The sequence below is a fragment of the Oryctolagus cuniculus genome, chromosome 4, assembly GCF_964237555.1.
Source record: "Oryctolagus cuniculus chromosome 4, mOryCun1.1, whole genome shotgun sequence".
Taxonomy (NCBI): Eukaryota; Metazoa; Chordata; class Mammalia; order Lagomorpha; family Leporidae; genus Oryctolagus; species Oryctolagus cuniculus.
In genome coordinates, this window is record NC_091435.1 from 52,584,425 (window position 1) to 52,611,278 (window position 26,854).

Below are 26,854 nucleotides of genomic sequence, written 5' to 3' on the forward strand. Positions count from 1 at the left end.
ATCTGTTGCATAGTTTGCAAATATTTTTTCCCATTCTGTCGGTTGTCTCTTCACTCTCCTGACTGTTTCTTTTGCAGTACAGAAACTTCTCAATTTGATGCAATCCCAATAGTTGATTTTGGCTTTGACTGCCTGTGCCTCCCGCGTCTTTTCCAGAAATTCTTTGCCTGTGCCAATATCTTGAATGGTTTCTCCAATGCTCTCTAGTAACTTGATGGTGTCAGGTCGTAGATTTAGGTCTTTAATCCATGTTGAGTGGATTTTTGTGTAAGGTGTAAGGTAGGGATCTTGCTTCATGATTCTGCACGTGGAAATCCAATTTTCCCAGCACCATTTATTGAATAGACTGTCCTTGCTCCAGGAATTAGTTTTAGATCCTTGATCAAATATAAGTTGGCTGTAGATTTTTGGGTTGATTTCTGGTGTTTCAATTCTGTTCCACTGGTCTATCCATCTGCTTCTCTACCAGTACCATGCTGTTTTGATTACAACTGCCCTGTAGTATGTCCTGAAATCTGGTATTGTGATGCCTCTTAGTATTTTTTTTGTTTGTTCTACTTAATATGACTGGTTTAATTCTGTAATTAATACACAGTTATTCTTAAGTGTTGAAATTTAACTGAAATGTGATCCCTGTTAAACCTAAGAGTAGGAATAAGAGAGGGAAGAGATGTACAATTTGGGACATGCTCAAGCTGACTTGCCGCAAATGGTAGAGTTAGAAACATACCAGGGGACTCCAATTTAATCCCATCAAGGTGGCATGTACCAATGCCATCTCACCAGTCCAAGTGATCAATTTCAGTTCACAATTGATCATAATGAAAGGACTAAGAGTCAAAGGAAGCACATAAACAAGTCTAGTACCTGCTAATACTAACTGATAGATTAAATAAAGGGGAGAGTGATCCAACATGGGAAGCGAGATACTCAGCAGACTCATAGAATGGCGGATGTCCTAAACAGCACTCTGGCCTCAGAATCAGCCCTAGAGGCATTCTGATCTGGCTGAAAAGCCCATGAGAGTATTTCAGGCATGGAAAGCCAAGACACTCTGACAAAAAAAAAAAACAAAAAACAAAAAAAAAAAAAACAAACCCTAAATGAAAGATCTCTGTGAGTGAGATCCCAGTGGAAAGAACAGGTCTTCAAAGAAGGGAGGAGAGAACCTCCACTTTGAATATGACCTTGTCTAAACAAGATAAGAGTCGGTGAACTCAAAAGGCTTCCATAGCCTTGGAAACTCATGACTGGTGCATAGGGAGATTACTGATGCCATAAACAGAAGTGTCAATTTGTAAAGTCAACAACAGGAGTCACTGTGTACTTGCTCCTCATGTAGGATCTCTGTCCTTAATGTGCTGTACATTGAGACTTAATGCTATAATGAGTACTCAAACAGTATATTTCACTTTGTGTTTCAATGGGGGTGCAAACTGTTGAAATCTTTACTTAATGTATACTAAACTGATCTTCTGTAAAAAAAAAAAAAAAAAAAAAGAAGAAATTATCAATTCCCAACTTGACTCTCACTGGGATTAAACATGACAATAGGTCTGATCTGATTTCATCATCATTTAAAAAATCATCTATTATTTTTCACTTTATGTTTGTGTGGGAGCAAACTGTTGAAATCTTTACTTAATGTATGCTAAACTGATCTTCTGTATATAAAGAGAATCAAAAATGAATCCTCATGTGAATGGAAGGGGAGAGGGAGTGGGAAAGGGGAGGGATGCGGGTGGGAGAGACGATATGGGGGGGGAAGCCATTGTAATCCATAAGCCGTACTTTGGAAATTTATATTCATTAAATAAAAGTTAAAAAAAAAAAAAGAAATACAAGGAATAATTAGGGGCTATTATGAACACCTTTATGCTAACAAATTGTAAATCCTAGAACAAGTGATAAGATTTCTGGACCCAAATAACCTACCAAAATTGAACTACAAGGACAGAAAAGCCGAACAGAACAAAAAGAAAGAATTGAATCAATAATATAGTCTCTTGGCCGGCGCCACGGCTCACTAGGCTAATCCTTCGCCTAGCAGTGCCGGCACACCAGGTTCTAGTCCCAGTCGGGGCGCTGAATTCTGTCCAGGTTGCCCCTCTTCCAGGCCAGCTTTCTGCTGTGGCCTGGGAGTGCAGTGGAGGATGGCCCAAGTCCTTGGGCCCTGCACCCGCATGGGGGACCAGGAGAAGCACCTGGCTTCGGATCAGCACGGTGCTCCGGCCACGGCGGCCATTGGAGGGTGAACCAATGGCAAAGGAAGACCTTTCTCTCTGTCTCTCTCTCTCTCTCACTGTCCACTCTGCCTGTCAAAAAAAAAAATATATAGTCTCTTAAAAAAGAAAATCATGTGACCAGATGGTCTCACTGATGAATTTTTACCAAACCTTTACAGAAGAATTGACGCCAATTTTCCTTAAATCATCCAAAGTCCTGAAAGAAAAGAATCCTTCCAAACTCAATCCAGAGGCTCAGCAATATTCTAATACCAAAACCAGACAAGGACACAGCAAAAAAGAAAACTACAGGCCAACATCCTTGATGCACATACATACAAAAATCCTTAAGAAAATACTAGTAAATCAAATTCAACAGCACATTTATATAATTAAGGACAGGGCAGAATAGGGAGGGAGCTTACTGCTCTAGTCTAGGGGAAGATAGGTTAAAAAAAAGAGTGGTGAGAATGAAATATCAAGGAAGAGTTAGTGGTAAAACTGCAGTGGAAACTCCATGGAAGTTGGAGGGATGCTTTGGATTTATGCGGAGGGTGTGGATGTGCAGCATGAGCATGGATACAACACAGGACTCCAGCAACCGAGATACTCAGCACCAGCTCTGGAGAGTAAAACCAGCTCTCTGACTAAGACCAGACTGAAGCAGCCCAAGCCACTGGTGATAAAGCTGTGGGGAGAGCCTGGTGTGAGTCTGGCTTGGAGCCCTGTGGGGGTCAGTGTACCTGCCAACCTTGAGGGAAAAAAGGTGCATGTTTCTTTCTCCCCAACCCTCTGACAATGGTGCCTTACAACTAGCAGAGAGAGGGTGGGCGCCACTTTGACATATATAACATCTGTGCCAGCCTGTGTCTGTACATCCAGCAATCAGCCAAGAGGAGACATCTGAGTCTGGCTGGGAGGATTGACAGGGTCTAGGTGCCACGTAGGACTGTGAAGTGCCTCTAGCCTCCAATACATCACAGGCTCTGGGGCTTAGGCTGCCTGGGCAGAGTTCCAACAGGTGGCTGGCTATGGGAAGTTCTCCTCTTCTCTGTGGACGGGACAGATTGCCAGGTCAGAGTGAACCCTTGCAATGCTGTGACTGTGGGAGGCTTGTGTGCAGGGACTGAGGAAATACTGTGGCTGCATGGGAGGGCACAGGGTGTGGGCTGGGTCTCTGGGCAGTTGTTGTGGGTGAATCCACAAGCTTGGCACTCCTTGATTTACTGGGATGGGTCACTGCTACTGTGTGAGCACTGAAGACTGCATGGATACTTTGTGTGGTCCTTATGGCAGCATGGATGAATACTGTACCCACTGGGGTTAACACCAAGACAGTGGTCTCCCTGAAGGAGAGGATGTGAGGATGAGACTATGCCAACAGAGGTGATCAAACACTCCCCTCTGATAAAAAAAGAGATCTACCATGCCCAACTTCAGTGTCACTTTGAATATTCCCCTCACCTTGGAGCATTGAACCGAGCTCCCTGGCCACACCCAGCATACACCTCTGGGTATTCACTGAAAGAGCAGACACTTCACTAAGCCTCAAAGGCACAGTCCAAAGACAAAAGGCATCAGAGGAAAAAAAAAGCAAAACAGAACAAGTATCTCCACAAATACCTAAAAATAAATGCAGAAATAAAAAATAAATGCGGCCATTGGAGGGTGAACCAACGGCAAAGGAAGACCTTTCTCTCTGTCTCTCTCTCTCACTGTCCACTCTGCCTGTCAAAAAAAAATTAAAAAAAAAATAAGATAGATCTCTGGAAATTTTATTTTATAGTCAGACCAAAAAAAAAAAAAAAAAAGGAAATTAGAAAACACAGTGTTGGAGATTTTAGGAGTTCTTAAAGGCATGTAAAGAGAAAATGGATTAGAAGGTCTTTTTAGAGAAATAATTACAGAACACTTCCCTAATTTGAAGAAAGAAAGGGATGTCTAAGTACAGGAAGCCCACAGAACTCATAACAGACATAAACAAAAAATATCTTCACCACAACACATTGTAGTCAAACTCTCCCCAGTAAAACAGAAAAAAAGATTCTAAATTATGCACAAGAAATGCCAGATTGCTTTCAGAGGATCTCCAATTAGACTCACAGCTGACTTCTCATCAGAAACCCTATAAGCTAGGAGAGAATGGCCAGATATATTCCAAGTCTTAAGAGAAAAAAAAAACTGTCAACCCAGAATTCTGTACCCTTCAAAGCTTTCATTTGTGAATGAAGGTGAAATAAAGACCTTCCATAACAAAAAGAAATTGAAACAATTTATCACCACTGGTCTAGCCTTCCAAAAGATGGTTAAGGATGTGCTACACACAGAAACACAAACATGAAACTATGAAAGAAGGTAAAGGCAGAAAATCTCCCAGTAAAAGTACAAAGGAAATCCAAAGTAAACAATAGGAGTATTTATGGGAAAATGGCAAGGCCAAGTTGATACTTATCAATAGTCACCTTGAAAGTAAATGGCCTCAACTTTCCAGTTAAAAGACGCAGATTGGCTGAATGGATTCAAAAACAACATCTATTTGCTGCCTACAAAAAATATATCTCTTCAACAAAGATACATGCAGACTGAAAGTGAAAGGATGGGGGCTGGTGCTGTAGTGCAGCAGGTTAAAGCCCTGGCCTGAAGTGTCAGCATCCCATATGAGTGCCGGTTTTAGTCCCGGCTGCTCCACTTCCAATCCAGCTCTCTGCTATGGCCTGGGAAAGCAGTAGAAGATGGCCCAAGTCCTTGGGCCCCTGCACCCTTGTGGGAGACCAGGAAGAAGCTCCCGGCTCCTGGCTTCAGATCGGTGCAGTTCTGGCTCTTGCGGCCATCTGGAGAGTGAAGCATTGGATGGAAGACCTCTCTCTCTCCGTCTCTACCTCTCTCTGTGTAACTCTGTATTTCAAATAATAAAATAAATCTAAAAAAAATAAAGTGAAAGGATAGAAAAAGATATTTCATGCTAACAGAAACCAAAAAAGAGTTAGTATAGCCATCCTAATATCAGATAAAATAGACTTTAACACAAAAACTGTTAAAGAAACAAAGAAGGTACTATGTAATGATTAAAGGATCAATTTAACAGGAAGATGTGACTACAATAAATGTACATGCACCCAATTACAGGGAACCAGGCTATTTAAAAGAAATTTTAATGGAACTGAAGGGAGATACAGACTCCAATACAATAGTAATGGAGGACTTCAATACCCCACTTTCAGCAATAGACAGATAAACCAGACAGAAAAACAGCAAGAAAACAACAGAGTTAATCAACACTATAGACAAAATGGACCTAAAGGATATCTACAGAACTTTCATCCTACAGTTGCAGAAGACAATTCTTCTCACCAGTGTATAGAACTTTCTCTAGGATAGACCTCATGCTAGGCCATAAAGCAAGTCTCAGCAAATTGAAATCATACCATGCATCTTCTTGACCACAATGGAACTGTTAGTTAGGAATTAGCTTATGTGTGTGAGAGAGTGGCTTGAGGAAAGGCATGCAACAGCCTCAGAAGAATCCCAGTATTTTACAATGAAAAATCCATGGTAACTTCCTAAGTGGCCTCAGTCCTTCCTCCAAAGGAAAGCTCTCCAGGCGAGTCATCTCTCTGCTACACCAAATGGGGTATCTGGCCTGATAACATTGAGCAATGAATCCATAATATTCTTCCTCTAAGACAGGAAACCTAGGGGAGGCTCCACTGATGAGGCCAGAATGTGGGGAGGAATTTTCCTATTTTATATTCAGCAAACCTTTTGTCCTGGAGGAGGAGGAGGAAGGGAAGGAGAAACAACAGGAAAAACAGGGTACTCTTTCCTTTATAAACCCCAGTCTGAACATAGACTGTGCATTCAGCTCTCAGCTCTCTGCTAAGCCGCCTGCTTGGCCTGCCAGGTGTGTTCTCTCCATTTAACTTCTTGCACGAAGACAAGAACCCCACTCATCTCTGCCAACAGAATGAAAATGGAAATTACCAACTCTAGAACATATGCGAACACATGGAGACTGAACAACAGGTTCCTGAATGAAGGGTGGGGGGGGAGCATTATAGATCAAATCAAAAGAGAAATCAAAATATTTCTGGAAATGAATGAAGATGACAATACAACATATCAAAACTTATGGGATACAGTAAAAACAGTGTTAAGAGGCAAGTTTATAGAAATTGGTGCTTATAAGAAGAAATTGGAAAGGCACCAAATAAATGAGCTATTAATGCATCTCAAGGACCAAGAAAACAATAACAACGAAGCCCAAAGTTATTAGGAAAAAGGTAACAAAATTTGAGAAGAAATAAACAAAATTGAAGCAAAAAAAAATACAAAAGATCAGTGTAACAAAGAGCTGTTTTTTTGAAAAGACAAAATTGACACGCTTTTGGCCCAATTAACCAAAAAAGAGGGATAAGACCCAAATTAATAAAACCAGAGATAAAACAAAACATATAACAATAGATACTACAGAAATAAAAAGAATCTTCAGGAATTAATATGAAGAGCTGTATGCCAACAAACTGGGAAACCTAGAAGTAATGGATATATTTCTGGACATATGCAACCTACCTAAACTGAGTCATGAAGACTTAGAAAACCTAAAGAAACCAATAACCAAGATTGAGATAGAATCAATAATAAAGACCCTCTCAAAAAAGAAAAGCCCAAGGCTGGGTGTCTTCACTTCTGAATTCCACCAGACATTTAAAAAAGAACTAATTGCAATTCTTCTCATGCTATTCAAAACAATTGAAAAGGATGGAATCCTCTCAAATTTATTCTATGAAGCCAGTATCACCTTAATTCAAAAAACCAGAAAAAGATACAATAGAGAAGGATAACTATAGACCAATTCCTCTGATCTACATAAATACAAAAGTCCTCCACAAAATGCTAGCCAATAGAATCCAACAACACATCAGAAAGATGACTCACCCAGACCAAGGGGGATTTATCCCTGGTATGCAGGGATGGCTCAACATTTGCAAATCTATAAACATGATACATCACATTAACAAACTGAAGAAAAAAACCATATGGTTATCTCAAATGATGCAGAGAAAGCATTTGATAAAATGCAACATCTTTTCATGATGAAAACCATAAGCAAATTTGGTATAGATGGAAATTCTTCAACACAATCAAGGCAATTTACAATAAACCCACAACCAGCATCATTTTGAATGGGGAAAAATTGGAAGCATTCCCACTAAGATGCACAGACAGTCAAAGATGCCTACTCTCACCATTATTATTCAATATAATCCTGGAAGTTCTAGTTTAGGCAACAAAAAGAAATCAAAGAGATACAAATTGGGAATGAGGAAGTAAAACTATCTCTATTTGTAGATGATATGATTCTATATATAAGGGATACAAAAGACTCCACCAAGAGATTTTTGAAATTCATAAAAGATTGATTTCAAATAGAATACCAATGACATTATTCTCAGATCTAGAAAACATGATGCTGAAATTCATATGGAAACACAGGAGACCTGGAATAGCTAAAGTAACCTTATAAAACTAAAACAAAGCCAGAGGCATCACAATACCAGATTTTAAGACATACTACAGGGCAGTTACAACCAAAATAGCCTGGTCCTGGCATGAAAACAGATGGATAGGCCAATGGAACATAATAGAAATAGAGAAATCAATCCGTAGACATACAACCAACTTACCTTTGACAAAGGAGCTAAAACCAATCCCTGGAGCAAGGACAGTCTCTTCAACAAATGGTACTGGAAAAACTGGATCTCCACATGCAGAAGTGTGAAGCAAGAACAATACCTTGAGTCTTAACACAAAAATACACTCAAAATGGATCAAAGACCTAAATCAATGACATGATGCCAACAAGTTACTAGGGAACATTGGGGAAACCCTGGAAGGTACTGGCACTGACAGAGTTCTTGGAAAAGACCCCAGAAACACAGGCAATCAAAGCCAAAATTCACAAATGGGATTAATTCAAATTGAGAAGCTCTACACTGCAAAAGAAACAATCAGGAAAATGAAGAGGCATCTGACAGAATGGGAGAAATTTGCAAACTATGCAACTGATACAGGATTTTATCCAGAATCTATAAAGAGCTCAAGAAACTCAACAAAAAACAATCAAGTTAAGAAATGGGCAAAGGACTTGAACAGGCATTTTTCAAAAGAGGATATCCAAATGACCAACAGACACATGCAAAAATGCTCAGGATCACTAGTAGTCAGGGAAATGCAAATCAAAACCACAATGAGGTTCCACCTCACCCTGTTAGAATGTCTTTCATACAGAAATCAACAAACAAATGCTGGTGAGGATGTGTGGAAAAAGGTACCCTAATCCACTATTGGTGGGGATATAAACTGGTACAGCCACTGTGGAAGACAGTATGGAGATACCTCAGAAATCTGAATATAGACCTTCTATATGATCCAGCCATCCCACTCCTGGGAATCTACCCAAAGAAAAAGAAATCAGCATATGAAAGAGTTATCTGTACCCCACATTTATTGCAGCTTAATCCATAGTAGCTAAGATATGAAATCAACCCAGATGTCTGTCAACTGTAGACTAGATAAAGAAATTATGATATATGTATACCATGGGATACTACACTGCAATAAAAATGAAATCCTGTTATTTGTGACAAAATGGTTGTAACTGGAAAACATTATACTTAGTGAAATAAGCCAGTCCCCAAAAGACAAATACCACACGTCTCCCTGATCTGTGGTAACTAATAGAGTACATAAAAGGTGATCTATAGAAGTGAAATTGACACTTTGTGATGCAGTGACTTTCAACAGCCTTTGTCTTGACTGTTGAGGAACAATTTTCATTTTCATATTGTTTATTGAACTCTTAGTGTAGGGTTAATCTTATGTGTATAAAGTCAATTAAAAATAGATCTTAGTTAAAAATAAGAATTGGAATAGGGAGGTGGAAAAAGGATGGAAATATGGGTGGGAGGCAGGGTAGTGTGGGAAGAATCACAATGTTCCTGAATTTTTATATATGAAATGCATGAGGTTCATAGGTAAATAAAAGGTTTATAGGTTAAAAAAAGGGACAAAAATCACAGAATAATTTCAATAACACAGAAAAAGCATTTAACAAAATCCAACAATATTTATAATATTAACACTAAATAAACAGGAATAGAATGGAACTTCTTCAATCTGCTAAAGGGCATCTATGAGAAACCAATAGTTATGTGATACTTAATCTAAATATGATCTAATCGTGAAAAACAACACCTTTACCCTAAGAATGGAAGAAGTTAATTTCAAATTATATATCTGATAAGGAACTACTGTGGAGAATACATAAAAAATACTTATAACTCAACAATGTTCATATTCATAAAGATATAATGCAATTTTAAAATGTGTGGAAGATTTGAATAGATACTTCTCCAAAGAAGAAATGCAGATGGCTAGTAAACACATGAAAAGATGTTCCACATTGTTAGTTATTAAATAAAATCAAAACCACAAAAAATACCATAATCAAGTGGGATTTATCCCAGAGATGAAAGGATGGGCTAGCACACACAAATCAACAAACATAGAGAATCAATAAAATGAGGGGAAAAGTCATTCAATTATCTCAATAGTTTTAGAAAAAAGAATTCAATAAAAGTCAACATCTGTCAATGTTTAAAAATGCTGAAAGTATTAGGCATAGAAATAAATGTACCTCAAAACAATAAAGGATATATGTGACAAACTTATATACTATATCTTACTGAATGGCAAAAAGCTTAATTTCCTTTAAGATCAGGAAAAAGGCTACAACATTCCCTCTTGTCACTCTTATTCAGTATAACATTTGAAGTCTTAGCCAGAGCAATAAGGCAACAGAAATAAAATTCAACCAAATAGGAAAGTAGGAGATCAAATTATCTGTGTTTGTAGGACACACGCACATACACACACACATACACACACAGTGCAGGTTGCACCAAAAACCACAACTGATAAATAAATTCAGTAAGCTTGAAAGACACAAATTAAACATAAAAACTAGTAGTTTTTTATAGATGAGTAATGAAATTCTTGAGAAAGAAATCATGAAAGCAATACTGTTCACAGTTGCCATAAACTAAATTAGATAAATAAGAATACATATAACCAAATGAATGATATCTATAATAAAATGATAAAACATTGATGAAAGAAATTGAAAATGACACACACAAATTGAAAGGCAGCCATGTTCATGGACTAGAAGAAATAATGTTTTAAAAATCCACAATACCCAAAGATACTATCACAGGTAATATAGATTTAATGCCATTCCTATGAAAATAATGATCAAATAAAAAGTTTCTAGTTAAAAGAAGAAGAAAAATCTTTTTAGTGAATGGTGTGGGGGAAAACTAGATATCTATATGCAGAAGACTGAAACCAGACATCTACCTCTCATTCTATACAAAAATCAGCTAAAAATGGATCTAAGTGTTAAATGCAGTCAAACAACTATGGAAGTACTAGAAGAAAACAGAAGAAATGCTTCAATACATTGGTTGGGCAGAGATTTTTTTTGATCTGACCCCCATGGCATAGGCAATCCAACAAAAAATTGACAGATGTGATTATATCATATTAGAAACCTGTACAGCCTAGAAAACAATCAACAAAATGAATATATAACATACAGAAGGGGAGAAAATATTTGCAGAGTATTATTCTGACAAGGTAATAATTTCCAGAATATATGAGCAACTTAAACAACTCAACAAAGCAAACATCAAAGAATCTGACTTACAAATGGTGAATGGGGGTGGGCATTTGTCACAGTGATTAGGATGCTCTTTGGGAGGCCTGCAGCCCATACTTGAGTGCCTGGGATCAAGTACCAATTTTACTTCTGATTTCCACTTCCAGCTAATACACAGGAGGCAGCTGGTGATGGCCTAGGTACTTGTGTTCCTGCTACCCACATGGGAGACCCAGATTGAGTTCTAGGCTCTTGTTTGTGGCGGGCATTTGGTGAGTTAACCAGTGGATAGAAATCTCTTTCTGTCTCTCTGCCTTTCAAATAAAAAGAAATTAAAAATGGGTCAATGACTTGAATAGACAACTCTCAAAAGAGGACATACAAATGGCCACCAAGTATATGAAAAAATACTTAGTATCACTAATTATCAGGGAAGTACAAATCAAACCACAATGAGCCTAGTTAAAAATGTTATTTTCAAAAAAAATAGGGTAAAAATGCTGGTAAGAATGGAATGGGGAAATCACATATGCTTTTTGGGGGAATGCAAATTACTAGAGCCATTATGGAGAATAGTATGGAAGTTACTCAAAAAACCAGATGGGGCAGCCCTGTGGCTTAATGATTTAAGCTGATGCCTGCAATGCTGGCATCCCACATAGGTGCCGATTCAAGTCCTGGTAGCTCCACTTGCAGTCTAGCTCCCTGCTAACTCATCTGGGTAAGTAGCAGCAGATTGTTCAAGACCCTGAGCCCCTGCACTCATGTGGGAGTCCTGGATGGGTCTCCTGGCTCCTGGCTTTGGCCTGGTCTACCTCCTTCATTGTGGCCAACTGGGGAGTGAACTAGTGGATGAAAGATATCTCTCTCTCTCCCTTTCTCTCTCTCTCTCTCTCTCTCTCTCTCTCTAACTCATCCATTCAAATGAAGAAAATAAATCTTTTTAAAAATATATTTAAGGGGCTGGTGCTATGGTGCAGCGGGTTAACGCCCTGGCCTGAAGTGCCGGCATTCCATATGGGCACCGGTTGAAGACCCGGCTGCTCCACTTCCTTCCAGCTCTCTGCTCTGGCCTGGGAAAGCAGTAGAAGATGGCCCAAGTCCCTGGGCCCCTGCACCAACTTGGGAGACCTGGAAGAAGCTCCTGGCTCCTGGCTTCGGATTGGTGCAACTCCAGCCATTGTGGCCAACTGGGGAGTGAACCTCTGGAAGACCTCTCTCTCTCTCTCTCTCGCTCTCTCCCTCTCTCTTTCTCACTCTCTCTGCCTCTCCTCTATGTGTAAATAAATCTAAAAATAAATAAATCTAAAAAAAAAAGAAAAAATATTTTAAAAAGACTAGAAATGCAACTACTATAGGATCCTGTATTCCCACTACTGGGAATATATCCAAAGGAAGTTGAATCAATATATGGAAGAAACATTTGCACTCATTAGTTTATTACAGCACTATTTGCAATACCCATGACATGGAGCCAACCAAGATGTCCATCCATGGATGAATGGATAAAAAAAATGTGTTGCATACATACATGGAATAGTGTTTAACCATAAAAAGAATGAATGAAAGTCTGTTGTTTGCTGCACAATGGATGGAACTAGAGGACCTAATGTTAAGTAAAGTAAATAAGTCAAATACTGCATGTCCTTTCTTTCATGTGCATATTAAAAAGTTGATATAAAAGAAATAGAGAATAGAACATTGGTTACTAGAGCTTGGGAAGGGTGTGGGGTGAGGGGTGGAGAGAGGCTAGTTAACAGGTGTAGGTGTGTAGGTGGATAGGAGGAATAACTTCTCATGTTCCATGTCACAATAGGATAACTATGGTTGATGACAACTAATGGAGTATTTTCAAAATAGATATTAGGAAAAAAAGGGACTTTAAATGTTTCTAGCCTACAGAAATGATAAATGTCTGAGGTGATATACAGTTACCTTTATGTGATCATTATATATATGACTTGAAATGCCACGCTCTACCTCATAAACTTGTGTAATTACTATGTATCAATTAAAAATAAAAATATAAAATTATGGAGCTGTTATAGCAACACTTGTTGAAACAAATGTTTTAAATTTATAAAAGGAAAAAGTGATTAAATAGCAGTAACTTGGATGATGACTATAACTTTCCATGAAAATTGAAGGAGATAGCGAAGAAAATTATCTAACAAACCCAACATTCCCAAGATTGCTTGACTGGATGCAAGAGGGAAGTGGGCAAGAAAGAAAAGTACCTATAAACTGTGTGTCAGACTTATAAGAATTTCATTTGTCCAGTCAACACATGCCTGAGTTATAGCTAGAAGAGGAGACTATTTTTAAAAAATCTAAATTTAGAAGGCAGGAAAAAACCCATCTTTTGCTTGTGCCTCAGTTTCCAGCATCATGAACCAGACATCAGTGCTGTGAGTTCAGTCAGCTTTGAGGGTAGATGATTGCTGTGCAAGGAAGCCAGAGGTGACAGCAAGCGCTCCTTACCTGAGACTGAAGAGGACATTTCCATCCGGGTGTACTCGCAGCATGATGTTCTCCACAGTTGTGTCATGGATAAAGGATCTTTTAGAATGGACAAAAAAGACATCAGGCACCCAAATCTTTTTGATCAATCTATGATCAAAAGTCATGCTTTTGTTTGTTCTGCTTGGAAAGGAGAGCCTCTCATCTTTCCAGTAATGCCTGAGATAAAAAGTCATTGTAAAGTCCTAGGCAGAAAGAAAAACAGACCAATCAAAACCAGTAGGCGGTTCAGGATGACCACTGCAATACCTTTAGTGCTAGCAATGATGGACATTGGTGTCAATGACTTAAGAGTTAGTGGCTTCTGTGGAAGACAGTATAGAGATACCTCAGAAATCTGAATGCAGACCTACCATATGACCCAGCCATCCCATATGAAAGAATTATCTTAACCTCCATGTTCATTGCAGCTCAATTCACCATAGCTAAGATATGGAGTTAACCCAGGTGTTCATCAGCTGTTGATTGGATAAAGAAATTATGGTATATGTACACTATGGGAGTACTACTCAGCTGCAAAAAAATAAAATAAATAAAATCCTGTCTTTTCTAACAAAATGGATAAAACTAGAAACCATTATACTTAATGAAATAAGCCAGTCCCCAAAAGATAGATAACATATGTTTTCCCTGATCTGGGGTAACTAACAGAATACCTAAAATGTAATATATTAGAGTGAAATGGACATTTTAAGATTCAATAATTGTTTACAACCCATGTCTCTTCTGTTGAGGAACAGTGGTTTTTTTTTTTTTTTCCTTCAAAATATTTGTTGAACTCTTTATTTAGTATAGGGTTAACCTTATGAGTGTATTAAGTAAACTGAAAATAGATCTTTGTGAAAATTAAGAGTGGAGAATAGGAGAGGGAGGAGGAAGAAAGGTTGGAGTATGGGTGGCAGGGAAGGCAGGGTGGTAAGTATCAGTATGTTCCTAAATCTGTATAGATGAAATGCATGAAACCTGTATAACTTAAAATTTAAACAAGAGTTAGGGCTTATACTATTGTATTTTCAAGTATGTTTGGTGTAAAGCTAATGAGTTGAAGTTTTGAGCTTCTCCTTTACAGGGACTCTGGTGAGTGTTGAGAGTTTCTAGAAGTTACTGAGCATTCAGGCTGGGGAAGGGTAGTCAGGTTATAACAGGCAGCATGACGACATCAGCTTGTGGGTAAATTACCTAGAGCTCTCCAAAGAAATGGACCTGAAGCACCACTCTGATTGCTTTTTTATTGGGATTTCTTTTATAAATCTAAATATATTCACTTTAAAAGTAGATTTTATATTCGTGACCTTGTATTATTTTTTAAAGATAATCCTCTAAATGGAATAAACTACAGTGCCATAAAAATATGAATATACCAGTTATTGGAGCTTTTGGTAGAAAGCAAGTTATCAGAGGTCCTGGGACAAAGACAGTGATCTTCCTCTTGAGAGACAGAATATCATGAAATGGTGCCTCTCAAAGTTTAGTGTGTGAAAGAATCACCTGCGAAGTTTGTTAAAATGGCATATTCCCCAGAAGCTAATTCCCAGAGATTCTGATTCAGTGCAGGGTGCACTGCAGTTGTAAGAATGCACAGATGAGAGGAAAAAAATATGTTAGCAACAAATTAACAACCTAGTCTATGATTTGAGTTTCGTTTGGTTCTTAGAGATTACATTTAACATTTTGCCTGTTTTAACAGAAACTCTCCTGGCTTCAACCAAGTCACTGGGTATGGACAATGATACTATGTTTCACCTTTCGCAATTCTTTACTTATCACCATCTCTTACTTCCCAACACTAATCCTTGAGCTGATGAATATAAGAGGACTTCAGAATTTATCATACAAAGAATATATCTCAGCAAGCTATAAATAAGTCATTATAATTATGAGCTAGTTTGTTTTTCCTAGGTTCAGAATAGAGGTACATTGTATTATTGCTCTGGCTTAATCTGAGAGCATTAGACATGTATAATTTTGGATTAGGGTAAGGGCAAATAAATAGAATGATTCATTCATTGACATAACATTACTCTATAGGGAACTGTGTGGGTTACAGCACAGATTGCCTTAACAAGCATGCATTTACAATTAGATGTTCAATCTGATCTGAAGGCCACTGGGCAGGTACTGAATTTATGAAGTCAAATAGCAGACATGGCTGTATATCAGCGACAGAGCAGTGTCACCACCAGCTGATACTATTACCAAGAGGAGGAGCTGGCTGAACAGCATGCTGGGAGCAGAGCAAAACAAAAGGGACTGAAAGTGAATTTAGGGTGGGGCAGAGGGAGTGGGACAAAGAGGGTGAGAAGATAATAATGGAAAGCAAACAAGCAAACAAGCAAACAAGCAAACACTGAGGGGAGGGCACCGATGATTAGAAAGCACTTTCAGACTGAGCAAGGTGAACCCGTCACAGCTTGAACTGATAGCAAACAGGAAAGCTAACCGCATTCAGGGAAAGATGAAGTCCAGGGAACAGCACTGTGGCACAGCAGGTAAAGCCACTGCCTGCGATGCCAGCATCCCATGTGGGTGCTGCTCCTCTTCCAGTCCAGCTCCCTGAAAATGTGCCTGCGACAGCAGTGGAAGATGGCTCAAGTCTTTGGGCCCCTACCACCCATGTGGGAGACCTGGAGGAAGCTCCTGGCTCCTGGCTTCAGGCTGACACAGCCCTGGCTGTTGTGGACATCAGGGGATGGAAAATCTCTCTCTCTTTCTGTAACTAACTTTCTTTTTTTTTTTTTTTAAGATTATTTATTTATTTATTTGACAAGTAGACTTACAGACAGTGTGAGAGAGAGAGACATAGAGAAAGGTCTTCCATCTGATGATTCACCCCCCAAATGGCCGCAACAGCCCGAGCTACGCTGATCCAAAGCCAGGAGCCAGGTGCTTCCTCCTGGTCCCCATGCAGGTGCAGGGCCCAAACACTTGGGCCATCCTCCACTGCCTTCCTGGGCCACAGCAGAGAGCTGGACTGGAAGAAGAGCAACCGGGACTAAAACCCTGGCGCCCATATGGGCTGCTGGCGCCACAGGCGGAGGATTAACCTAGTGCGCCACCGCGCCGGCCCATAACTGACTTTCAAATATATAAATCAATACTTTTTTTTTTTTTTAAAAAAAAAAAAGATGAGCAGTATTAGGTACTGAAGAGTAGAGACATTGAGAATTTTAGATGCAGATTGGGTCATTCAGAAATAACTTGGATATTATGCCAGAAAAAGAGAGATAAGAGCTGTTCATGTAGTAGGAATGGCTAGAGAGTATCAGTACAAATTGCCTTTGGTTAGGAAAGGGTCAAAATATTCTAGATCAGGCCTTCTGAGTAGAGTCCTATTGACACTCTGAGAGCAGGATGGCAAAACAAAGGAAGTTTAATCTAAGGCTTGTATTGAACTGAAATAAATATTGAATTAGGCAATGATGAGGACTAGCAGGATTGCTAGCTGAGTTTACAGACTGAAATGAGGTACAGTGGGTCACAGAAGATTTTTGTTTAGACAAAAATCTCTGAAATTTTTGTGCCCTGAACTTGTCATTCAGTTAATGCTTTAGAGGAATCCCTATCAATAACAATATCCTTAAGTATATACAGGAAATGCTATTTGATCTTAGTACTTTATATTTTCTAGGTCCTGCCCCTTGGAGACGCTTACTTTGCTTGTTTTCTCTAATTCTCCTTTCATATTTTATCTTTAATTCTGATATTTGCACATTATAAAGATAAAAGATCTAAATTTCAGAACTTTATTCTATAGGTCACTGTATATGTTACAATTATCAGAAATACTGTCATTCCAAAAAGTATCCAAAAGCAACTTCTGAACATTTCATAAGGACACACATGTAAAAGATTCCAGAAAAGTGAACGAAGCCCAGAGGTTGACAGAAATAAAAATACCTATTAAATGAACAGATTGGAAAAACAACTAACTAAATTTTCAAGATGGAAATGGAGTTTGAAAAGAAAGCAGTTTAACTTTTCCCCATTTTTGGTAGTGGTAATCCTGGGCTTTATTAAACACCAAAACAAAACAAAACCCCAGGCTGCTTTATTTTAAGTGGAGAATGAAGGACAATGAGCATCTGCCTAGGGCTGCAATCACATAGGGCGCCAAGGACCAGGTGAGTGATTTCAACAAAGCAGCAGGCTTCAAAGAGCACAGCAAGGCATGGCTTCCAGGGCAAACTCGACAAGGCACAGGCTCTCTCTAGAGGATTCAAAAATTAGACTGCTTAGTACTTTGGGTGATGGTAGTGGTGGTGAACAAAACTAACATTCAGCTGAATACAAAATTGAAACCCAAAGGAAAACCAAACCTGGGGCCGGCACTATGGCGCAGTGGGTTAACGCTGTGGCCTGAAGTGCCGGCATCCCATATGGGCAACAGTTCAAGACCCGGCTGCTCCGCTTCCTGTCCAGCTCTTTGCTGTGGCCTGGGAAAGCAGTAGAAGATGGCCCAAGTCCTTGAGCCCCTGCACCCACTTGGGAGACGTGGAAGAAGCTCCTGGCTCCTGGCTTCGGATCTGCACAGCTCTGGCCGTTGTGGCCATCTGGGGAGTGAACCAGCAGATGGAAGACCTCTCTCTCTCTCTCTGCCTCTCCTCTCTGTGTAACTCTGATTTTCAAATAAATAAATAAATCTTTTTTTTAAAAAAAAGCAAATCAAAACATATCCATAATCTGCATCTAAGGAGTAGGTACCTGATAAGACCCTTGCCATTAACACTTGGGCGTGGTATAATATTGATAGGAAACAAAAGGGGGCGAGTGTTCAGCACAGAGTTTAGAACACTACTTGGAAGCTTGAGTCCCATGTGAGGTGCCTGAATTTGAGCCCTTTCTCCACTTGTGATTTCAGCTTCTGGCAACTGTGTACCACATGAGGCAGCAGGTGATGGCCCAAGTAATTTTGTTCCCTGTTAGCCATGTGGGAGACTTGATTGAGTTCCTGGCTTCTAGCGGTTGAGGGTACTTGGGGAATGAACCAGTAGATGGGAGATTTCTCTTTGTTTTTCTACCTTTCAAACGAATAAAATAAAAGACACAAACGTAAGAAATGAGTGATGAAAAAGACAGCACAATTGAGGAGAACAAAATAAGATGGAGTGAGTGAAATATATGAACATTGAGCAATCAGGTAAGAACAAGGAAACAGACACTGAGAATTTGAAACTATAAAGACATTCATTATTTGGCACAGAAAAATAAGCTGAAAGGGGCTAAACGGAACTCTACTATATCAATAAATTCACAGAAGAATAGGACGTCAAAAGGAAACAGATGCAAAGAAGCATGTAGGTGCTTGTGCATGTAAGTTGGTGATGGTGTTAACTATTCTTTTTTAGGGGGAGATCCTGAAAATTATAGAAATTACTTAAATGAGAAATTATTTAAATGAAAAATTATGTAGACAAGGAGGTTGGTTCTCAAGTAGAAATAAAGGAAATAAAATGGAAGAATTATGATAGGGGATATTAAAACATAAAAAAGCTAAAATGCTAAAGCCAAGTTAAGGGTGGGAATGAAAAAATGAAAAGGGAAGGCATACAAATGACAGAAGGCAGGAAAGGGCTAAAAGGAAGGGTGAGGATAGCAACCATTGAACAGTCTGAAGTTTCCTGGGTAGTAATTCATGAACAATACCTTATGAAAATGCAGCTGTTATGTTGCAAAATAAAATAATCCTAGTCTCTTCCTAAAATACAGGGGAATAGGGGCGGGCACTGTGGCACAGTGGGCAAAGCCACTGCCTGTGGTGCTGGCATCCTATAATGGTGCCGGTTTGAGTTCTGGATGCTCCACTTCCAATCCAGCTCCCTGCTAATACGCCTGGGAAAACAGTCAAAGATGGCCCAAGTCTTTGGGCCCCTGTACCAACATGGGAGACTGGGAGGAAGCTCCTGATTCCTGGCTTTGGGGTTGGCCCAGCCCAATGTTGCAGCCATTTGGGGAGTGAACCAGCAGATGCAAGACATCTCTGTCTTTGTCTCTGCCTCTGCCTCTTTGTAACTTGGCCTTTCAAATAAATAAATAAATAAATATTTAAAATATAAGGGAATAGACAAAAGTTTCTTAAAGTTTTATTCTCACGCATTTAAAAAAATCCTTTGTTCTCTGTCACTAATTATCTACAGCTGAACAAAATTAATGTCAACTGAAACACGTGGAAGCAGTTAATAAAGCCTGGTACAAGGGCCTATTATTTTATGCTTAAGGATTCATAGATGTGATTTCCTACTCTAATACATTATAATCATGTTTATACAGTTATTCTCAGTTCATGTTACACAGATAACTTTATCATAATGTTCTTGATTGCCCACTGCTGTAAAACCATTAGGGGGAAAAAGAGATGAGTAGGAAAGAAATCCAAGGGCAGAGAGCAGGATAGAAAAAAACAACCACAGTGCTATTATTAAGCAAAGTAGGAAAGATAAATAATATACATAATTAAAATGATTTATTAAAACACCCATGATTTTGACACTATTCAGTTTCTACCCTTTCAGAAAAAGACCAATATCCCTTGGGGAAACTTACCATGTTAACCTCTGAAATGCTGTCAATGCTTTCAACCTGGACATCTATACCTACGGGCACCGGTGAACCTTTGGAAGAATAGGTAATTCGTTGAGAAATGCAGCACAATTATTTGAGAAACATTCAAAGTAGAGAAAGATCAACAGTCATAGGTTGCAAAGAATTGTTTTTCAAGTTTAATGGAACATTCTTCCATTATGTATTGAATCAGTTAATGTACATTCAATCAGAATAAAGGCATGTGTGTAATAAATGTTATTCCAGTGATCATAGGTCATTTGCTTGGGAACATTTCAATATTTTCCTTCTAGAGGATAGAAGTGGTGTTCCAGTTTATTTCTATTTTTTATGTCTATTTTTTAGCTAGTCATGACATAAAAAGGAACGAAGTTCAGAGCATACAGATTTATACTTCTCACTGTAATGGTCTCTCTTAGAGTCGGGGAGTGTCACAGAGGCCTTGACCCTGGGCTGTGTCAAAACATTTTCTCTCTGGCCAAAATCAATCCACCTTCCCTTTATGTAGTGGTTGACAGACTGGAGGAATGCAGATGATAGTGCAGTGGGTGCGTCCCACAGATGCCGAGTCAGAAGTGTCCCTTTGCTGATTGTCAGCTACCACAGGCTGCATTTGGAGAGAAGCAAACATCCTTAGAAACACATTTGATGAGAACGGACTGAAAGTTGGCACTGGAGCAATTGTAGCCAGAAAGCCGCTAAGACTTGTCTGAAACTGAGTCTCTCTGAATCAAGTTCATGAGCCCAGAAAACCCAAACAACAACACAAGGGAACCCAGAGTAGACTAAGCTACAGTTTTTCCGAGTGACTCCTGACAAAGGTTTCACCACTTCCTGTGTGAAGGGAAACTGATGTTAGTAACTTCGTCATTTAGTTTTGTGTATTAAATTTGATACCTACATGAGTATATGTTAAAATAATTTATATACTTATACATAATCTTCACATGTTTGTTCCCATAAGGAGCCTTTCTCAATTAAACTTCATTGTCTACAGAGTCAACTGTTGTTGAAAAAATGTGACTATTGCCTGAATGGATCCCAGCTGCCCGTTTTAGCCATGGTTCTGGGAGGTAGCAGGGTCAGGCCTGAACAGCTTCATTCTGGGCCAAGAACAGTCGAATGTGCGACATGTGATATAAATGTGGATACAATTCAACAGCTTTTTAAATGCACAATGCAGTGTAAATTGTATTGCCAGTCCCTGTCTCTCCCGTGAATCTCCCATTAATTGCCAATGTTACCTTCATTTTCTCAATGTCAGATGCCCATTTTTGTTCCTGAAGTACTTACCTTCAATGCATTCCTTATTTGGAAAGGTTTCAGTTGGCCAGGCACTGGCCTTTCACTCAAATATAGCTTTAGGCCTGAGGATACTTTATTTGCATCTTACCCACCAACTTCTTCCTGCCAATATTGGATGCATCACATCCTATAACACTAACAATGACAATTCTATCACAATGCTTAATGGTAACTTGGGAACAACTAAGTATTATTCTTCATATGGTTTGCTAGTTTCTTATTTATGCATTTTAATTTTATTTATTTTCCCCCTTACATTACTAGGGTTACCAAAATAACGTTTCATGAAAATATCTTGTTCATGGTCCTACCTGGCACTTCCTGGTGAGTAAATCCTTCCATTAACTCCAATACTCCAACATAACAAAAGATTTGGAAAGGTTTTAAAGAAGTGGCACATGTCTTAGACAAAATTTGGAGTCACATAGATCAGAATCTGAACACCCAATTCCATGACTATTACCTGACCTAGTGTAAATAACATCTCTAAGCTTAGCATCCTTATCTATAAAATCTGAGTGAATGCCCACCTTGGAGACACAATTGAGGACCAGATGTGACATAGTTACCGAACTTAATTAGTGCTTAACAAGTGGCACAAAATAAATCTCACTGCTACTATAATTAACCAAAAATGTGAACCTGCTTTTAGGAAAATAAGCCACTATTTCAATTCCACACTCAAACATTCAGACAATCAGTCCACCCTTCACTCAGGGGGAAACAGGAAGATACAGTGCTTTCCATCATTTATTTCCGACAAAACCAGAGGACAACTTGGATGCTGCTGGCTATGTTTGCAAGCCTGCGGGCAGGCTCCTGAAGCTGCCACACAGGACCTCTGCACACTGCCGCGGGCGAGGCGCTGGAGCCCCAGGTTGCTTGGAGGCCGGCCTGAGAGGCTGGCCAGGGTCCTCTAGGAATGAGTTCCTGTGAATATCTTGGCCATCTTCTTTCCGTCCTCCTCGGTTATCCTGTGCTCGTTGGGATGTGCTCTCTGCTCTCTGTCCCCAAGGAAAATATTCTGGGGTATTATCTGGTCCTATTCTGTTTCCTTTGAGCTCCATGATCCAGTGGGCCTTACTCCTTGTGCTAAGAACCTGTGGTATTCCTGAGTTCAGAGTAGAGGGTGAGGGGCAAGAAAAGGCAAGACACAGAATCCTAGGACAAAAGTTCCCAAGAGCAGTCCTTTTACAGACAAGGAGCAGAGTCACGGGAAAGGTGGCTATCACACAGAAGGGTTAAACATCATGGATTTGTAGTCACGTAAAACCTGAGACACAGCCAAACTTCTGCAGATCTCTGAACTCCTCATACCTCAGTTTGCTAATCTGTAAAAGCTAGGAAATAAACATATGGTACCTACATGATAGGGCTGCTGTGGGGCTCTGAATAGTCCAGTCCTTAGCCTAACCCCGCCCAAATGTTTTAACGACCACCTTATCCTTATCTACTGGATCAGTAGTAACAGCACGAATAATTGGATAAAAACTCAGCCATTAGAGATATAAAGCATTTAACATGGAGTAAAAAATGATATCAACATTAACCTTCATGATTATATTACTAATTTCTCAGACTCAGCAACTGGGTATTAACTGGTAAAGATGAATGAAGGCTTGTGTTTTATGATCTTGCCTTTTTATAATCCTTATATGCATAAAAACACATCTGGTTTGTATGGAGGCTAGAATAAGGAGGGTTAAATTCAAGTTATTTAATTTATTTGTTTAGTACACTTAAAATACACTATATATTATTTCCTGTGATCATTACAGCCACTTAGCTGGGTAGAACTGATTTCCGCTCTACTTGACAAATGAAGAAACTCAAATTCAGAGAGGTTGCGACACTTGCCCAAAACCCAAAGCTAGCTAATGATAGGGTTACAGCCAGGTCTTTTGATTCCCAAGATAGGCCTCTTATTGGACCAGCAGAGCCTGTTCTAACAGCTGTTGTAACTCTAGCCTTTGTCTTCACGACGTAGCCATATCTAGATGCTGAATTGATTTCACTTTGAAGAAACAAAGAAATGATCATCTCTAAGAGTAAAACAAAGCTCTCAGTGATAGGAGATGTACTGGGTAGGAGAAACATAAATAAAGAAAATGAGCTGCAATTTATAACCCAAGTTAAACAAAAAGCTCCCCGAAATTTATATCCTCCTGTTTCCACATAATGAGTCAATTAATCTTCTAATGCTTTATAAAAGTAAAAAACACTGCAGTAGCAGCTGGTTTTAATGTTAAAGCTAATTAGGAAAACACATTAAGGCAGGAGAAGTGCTGAAGTTACATTTCGCTCAAGAGGAAAGAAGTATGTGCATGTGTTTGTGTTCTGGACACAAGAAAGAGAAGATAAATTAAGGCTTGTCTTTGGCATCCCGCAGCCCGATTTCCCCAAGGATGGCCGCCATGAGGGAGCAGAGAAATGGGTTGCTGTAGGAGAAGCTGTTCCGACCAGGACAGGCAAAAGGCTAAGAACTACGTTTCACATGGTGATCGGACTGACACTTTTGACTGAATTTGTGGATTTTTCTGCCTGAACATGTAGGCCATTTGGTCACGATTTAGCCTCAGTGTATGACTGTCAGAAACATTTCTTAATTGTGAGATGATTTGCCATCTGTCACTAAGTAGCACATTTCAATTGTATTTTTAATAACCCCACAAGATAGCCTCAGGAAAAATAAATTCAAAAATGCATTTTTTCACAGAGGCAGGATTTAGGCCTAGTGATTAGGACATGGCTTGGGATGCCTGCGTCCCATGCCAGACTGCCTGGGTTTGAATCCCAGCTCTGTCCCCAATTCCCCCACCCCGGGAGACAGGTGGTGACGGCCCAAGAGCTTGGACCCGTGCCAGCCAGAATGGAGATCCAGATGGAGTTTCTGACTTTCGGCTTCTGCCTGGCCCAGCCTTAGCTGTTGTGGGCATTTGGAGAGTTAGCCAGTGGGTGGAAGATCTTTCTCTTAAATGAATTAATAAAATACACAGAAAAATGAATTTTCACTTGGAAAATCCTAATGTGCATCTCTAACAGATCAAGCAAAGTGAAAATGCGTGGCCAACTTTCTGTTACTCTGGGAATGGGATGATTTAGAGGATGAGGAATGAAGGCATAAACATTTGAAGATACAAGAAAAGTGTGGGCTCTTAATGGTTACCTGTGTGCCTACTACCTGGGGATCTTGTTAAATTGCAGATTTGATTCCAAAGTTTGGTGCGCGCAGGGGGCGGGGGCGCGGTGCTGGGTGTCGGCATTTCTAGCTCCCTGCTGATCCTGCAGGTGGCCTCCAGACACTTCTAGTAACAAGGCATCTCCAGGCTGCTGGCACATCCAAGACGTTCATTCTTCTCTCAGTCTTTCTAGCTTTCAACGGCCTACAGTGATCCCCACAAAAGCCCTTACCTCTAGATAGGAATTTACTTAATTGAGGAACCTAACCTGAGAAGAATTAAGGGGGCTTTTGGAATTGGTGTTGAACAACACCACCTCAAGCTGAGCTTCCAACCGCAGCTCTGGAGCCGCCAGATTCGTCATTCTCGTGGGACTGGCGCCCTCTAGTGTCTGAAAAGATCAATCACTTGGCAAATTTCTCTGAAGATTCTCACTAAATGGTGGGATCTTACAGAGACCAAAGCACAAAATACCTGCCTGACGACGGTAGAGGGGGCTATCCAAACTTTTCAGAGAAGAAACAGGCCTTTCTGAAAATTAGTTAAGGGCTCAAGTGTGTTTAGCAGAAAAAGGAAGATACAACAGAGAGCTAAGTAAATAGTCTCAGAAGGAAATGAAAACTGACCTATTTCCAAACCTGCCTCATTTCAAGGCTTCTAAAATCCTAATTTGAGATCTAATTAGTGTGAGAAATGTTCTGGAAAAAAAAATCAAACTCACCAGGGTTTAATCTGATGCTGGTAATATACTGCAGGGATTCAGTCTCCCCTAGGAATTTGTTGGACATGCAAATTGTTGGCCCCACCCAGACCTCGTGGGGGTGGGGCCCGGTGATCTGCTATCAGAGCCTCCAGGTGGTTCTAAGGCTGGCTACAGCTGCTCACTCATCAAGATCAGACCCATAGAATTGTAACCCAGTGCCTTCCAGGAAGTTAAGCAAATTCTAATAAACCAACCTTCAACCTAACAACTGGATGGCCTGAGTGAGTGTTTGGGCCCCAGCACCCATGGAGGAGACCCGGAAGAAGCTCCTGACTCCTGGGGTAAGCCTGACTCAGTCCTGGTCATTGAGGCCATTTGGGGAGTGAACCAGCAGATGAAAGATCTCTACCTTTCCTCGTCTCTCTGTAACGCTTTCAAATAAATAAATTAATTAAAAAAGAAAATACAACAACTACCTTATACACATTTTTATTTTATCTGTAAACAAATTCATTCTCTGTGGAAGGAATCCACATGCCTGTGGCACTTGCCTTGGTTATAACCTCAACACCCGACCCTGAGCTCTTTCCCACCCAGCCCTGAGCTCTTGAAGCTCTTGTTACTTATCAGAGGTAAGCAGTACCTATTCTACTGTGGAGGAGCCTGCTTCACACCCTCATCCATACTTCCCTCATCTGCACGTCTCTGAAAATTTCTCAGTTCAGGATTTATGGAAATGAGAAGCTTTGGATCAATCAAAGAAGAGGCAGAGTGGATTGAGCAGTAAGCTGGAGAGCTCCGTTTAGCTGGTTGGTTTCCCCGAAGCTGTGCCTTGCTAGGCTAGGAGACTTGGCACTCTCAGCGATGCAACTATTATAAACCATGGGAAGGGAAAAAAGGCTTTGTCCCATCTGTGCACCTCTAGCAAGACCTTCTTCCATCCTACTTCCCTGCTCTTGCACCTGGTTCCAGCACTTAGCATTGTCATGGTCTGGGCACGTCTTAAACTCGCTAAGCCCTAGTTTCCACACTGGGGTATGGAAGGATATGATAGTGCTTGTATCATTGATCCTTATGGAGATGGAATGAGATAGTGCACTGAAGACTTGGGTCAATGTCAATTGCTAAAAGTGATAAAGAGACGAAAACAAAACAAAATGCAGCACAAGTAGTTCATAGGGAACCATGGCTTTGACACATCAGTTCTTCCGGGAAAGCCAAGCATTGCAGTGCTAAGTAATATTCAGTCCGATTTTATGAATAACAGCAAGTAATCCAACTTCCAGATTTCATTGAAAACAATGGTTTGGTATATAGGAAGATGTATCCATTTACAACAGTGTATATAGTAGAAAAATGAGTTTTTCTGGTCAATTTAAAAATGGGTAATTGATCAAGTATTCTTAAGATCTTTCTAAATATTTTTTAAATGATCATCTTTGTGCTTTCATCTTGTTTCAAATTTTCAACTCCATTTTGACAGTCAAATAAGTTTAGATGTGAGCTTTGCAGACAGAATACTCACCTCCAAATCCAGGTCTCATTGCAAAATCGTGTTCCTCTATGTGGAGAAGCTGCTTGTGTTTTGGGCGCCACACTTTGGTACTGTCACCTTTCCACTTGTCTTGTCTGCTGCCCCTCAAAG

The 26,854-nt window shown here is 39.8% G+C and overlaps 1 protein-coding gene across 4 annotated transcripts in view; it reads right to left on the minus strand.

Moving 5' to 3' along the window:
- Positions 1-26,854, minus strand: part of GABRR3 (gamma-aminobutyric acid type A receptor subunit rho3) — a 79,266-nt gene that overhangs the window by 43,634 nt on the left and 8,778 nt on the right. For 2 of the 4 annotated variants that reach the window (XM_070071949.1, XM_002716748.4), the window contains exons 2-4: positions 26,735-26,847; positions 20,005-20,072; positions 13,426-13,649 (exon numbers count right to left, since the gene is read on the minus strand). In XM_070071949.1, coding sequence (XP_069928050.1) covers positions 13,426-13,649; positions 20,005-20,072; positions 26,735-26,847 — 405 coding nt within the window. The remainder of the gene's footprint in view (positions 1-13,425; positions 13,650-20,004; positions 20,073-26,734; positions 26,848-26,854) is intronic. The other 2 variants (XM_070071948.1, XM_070071947.1) reach the window with 2 other exon arrangements.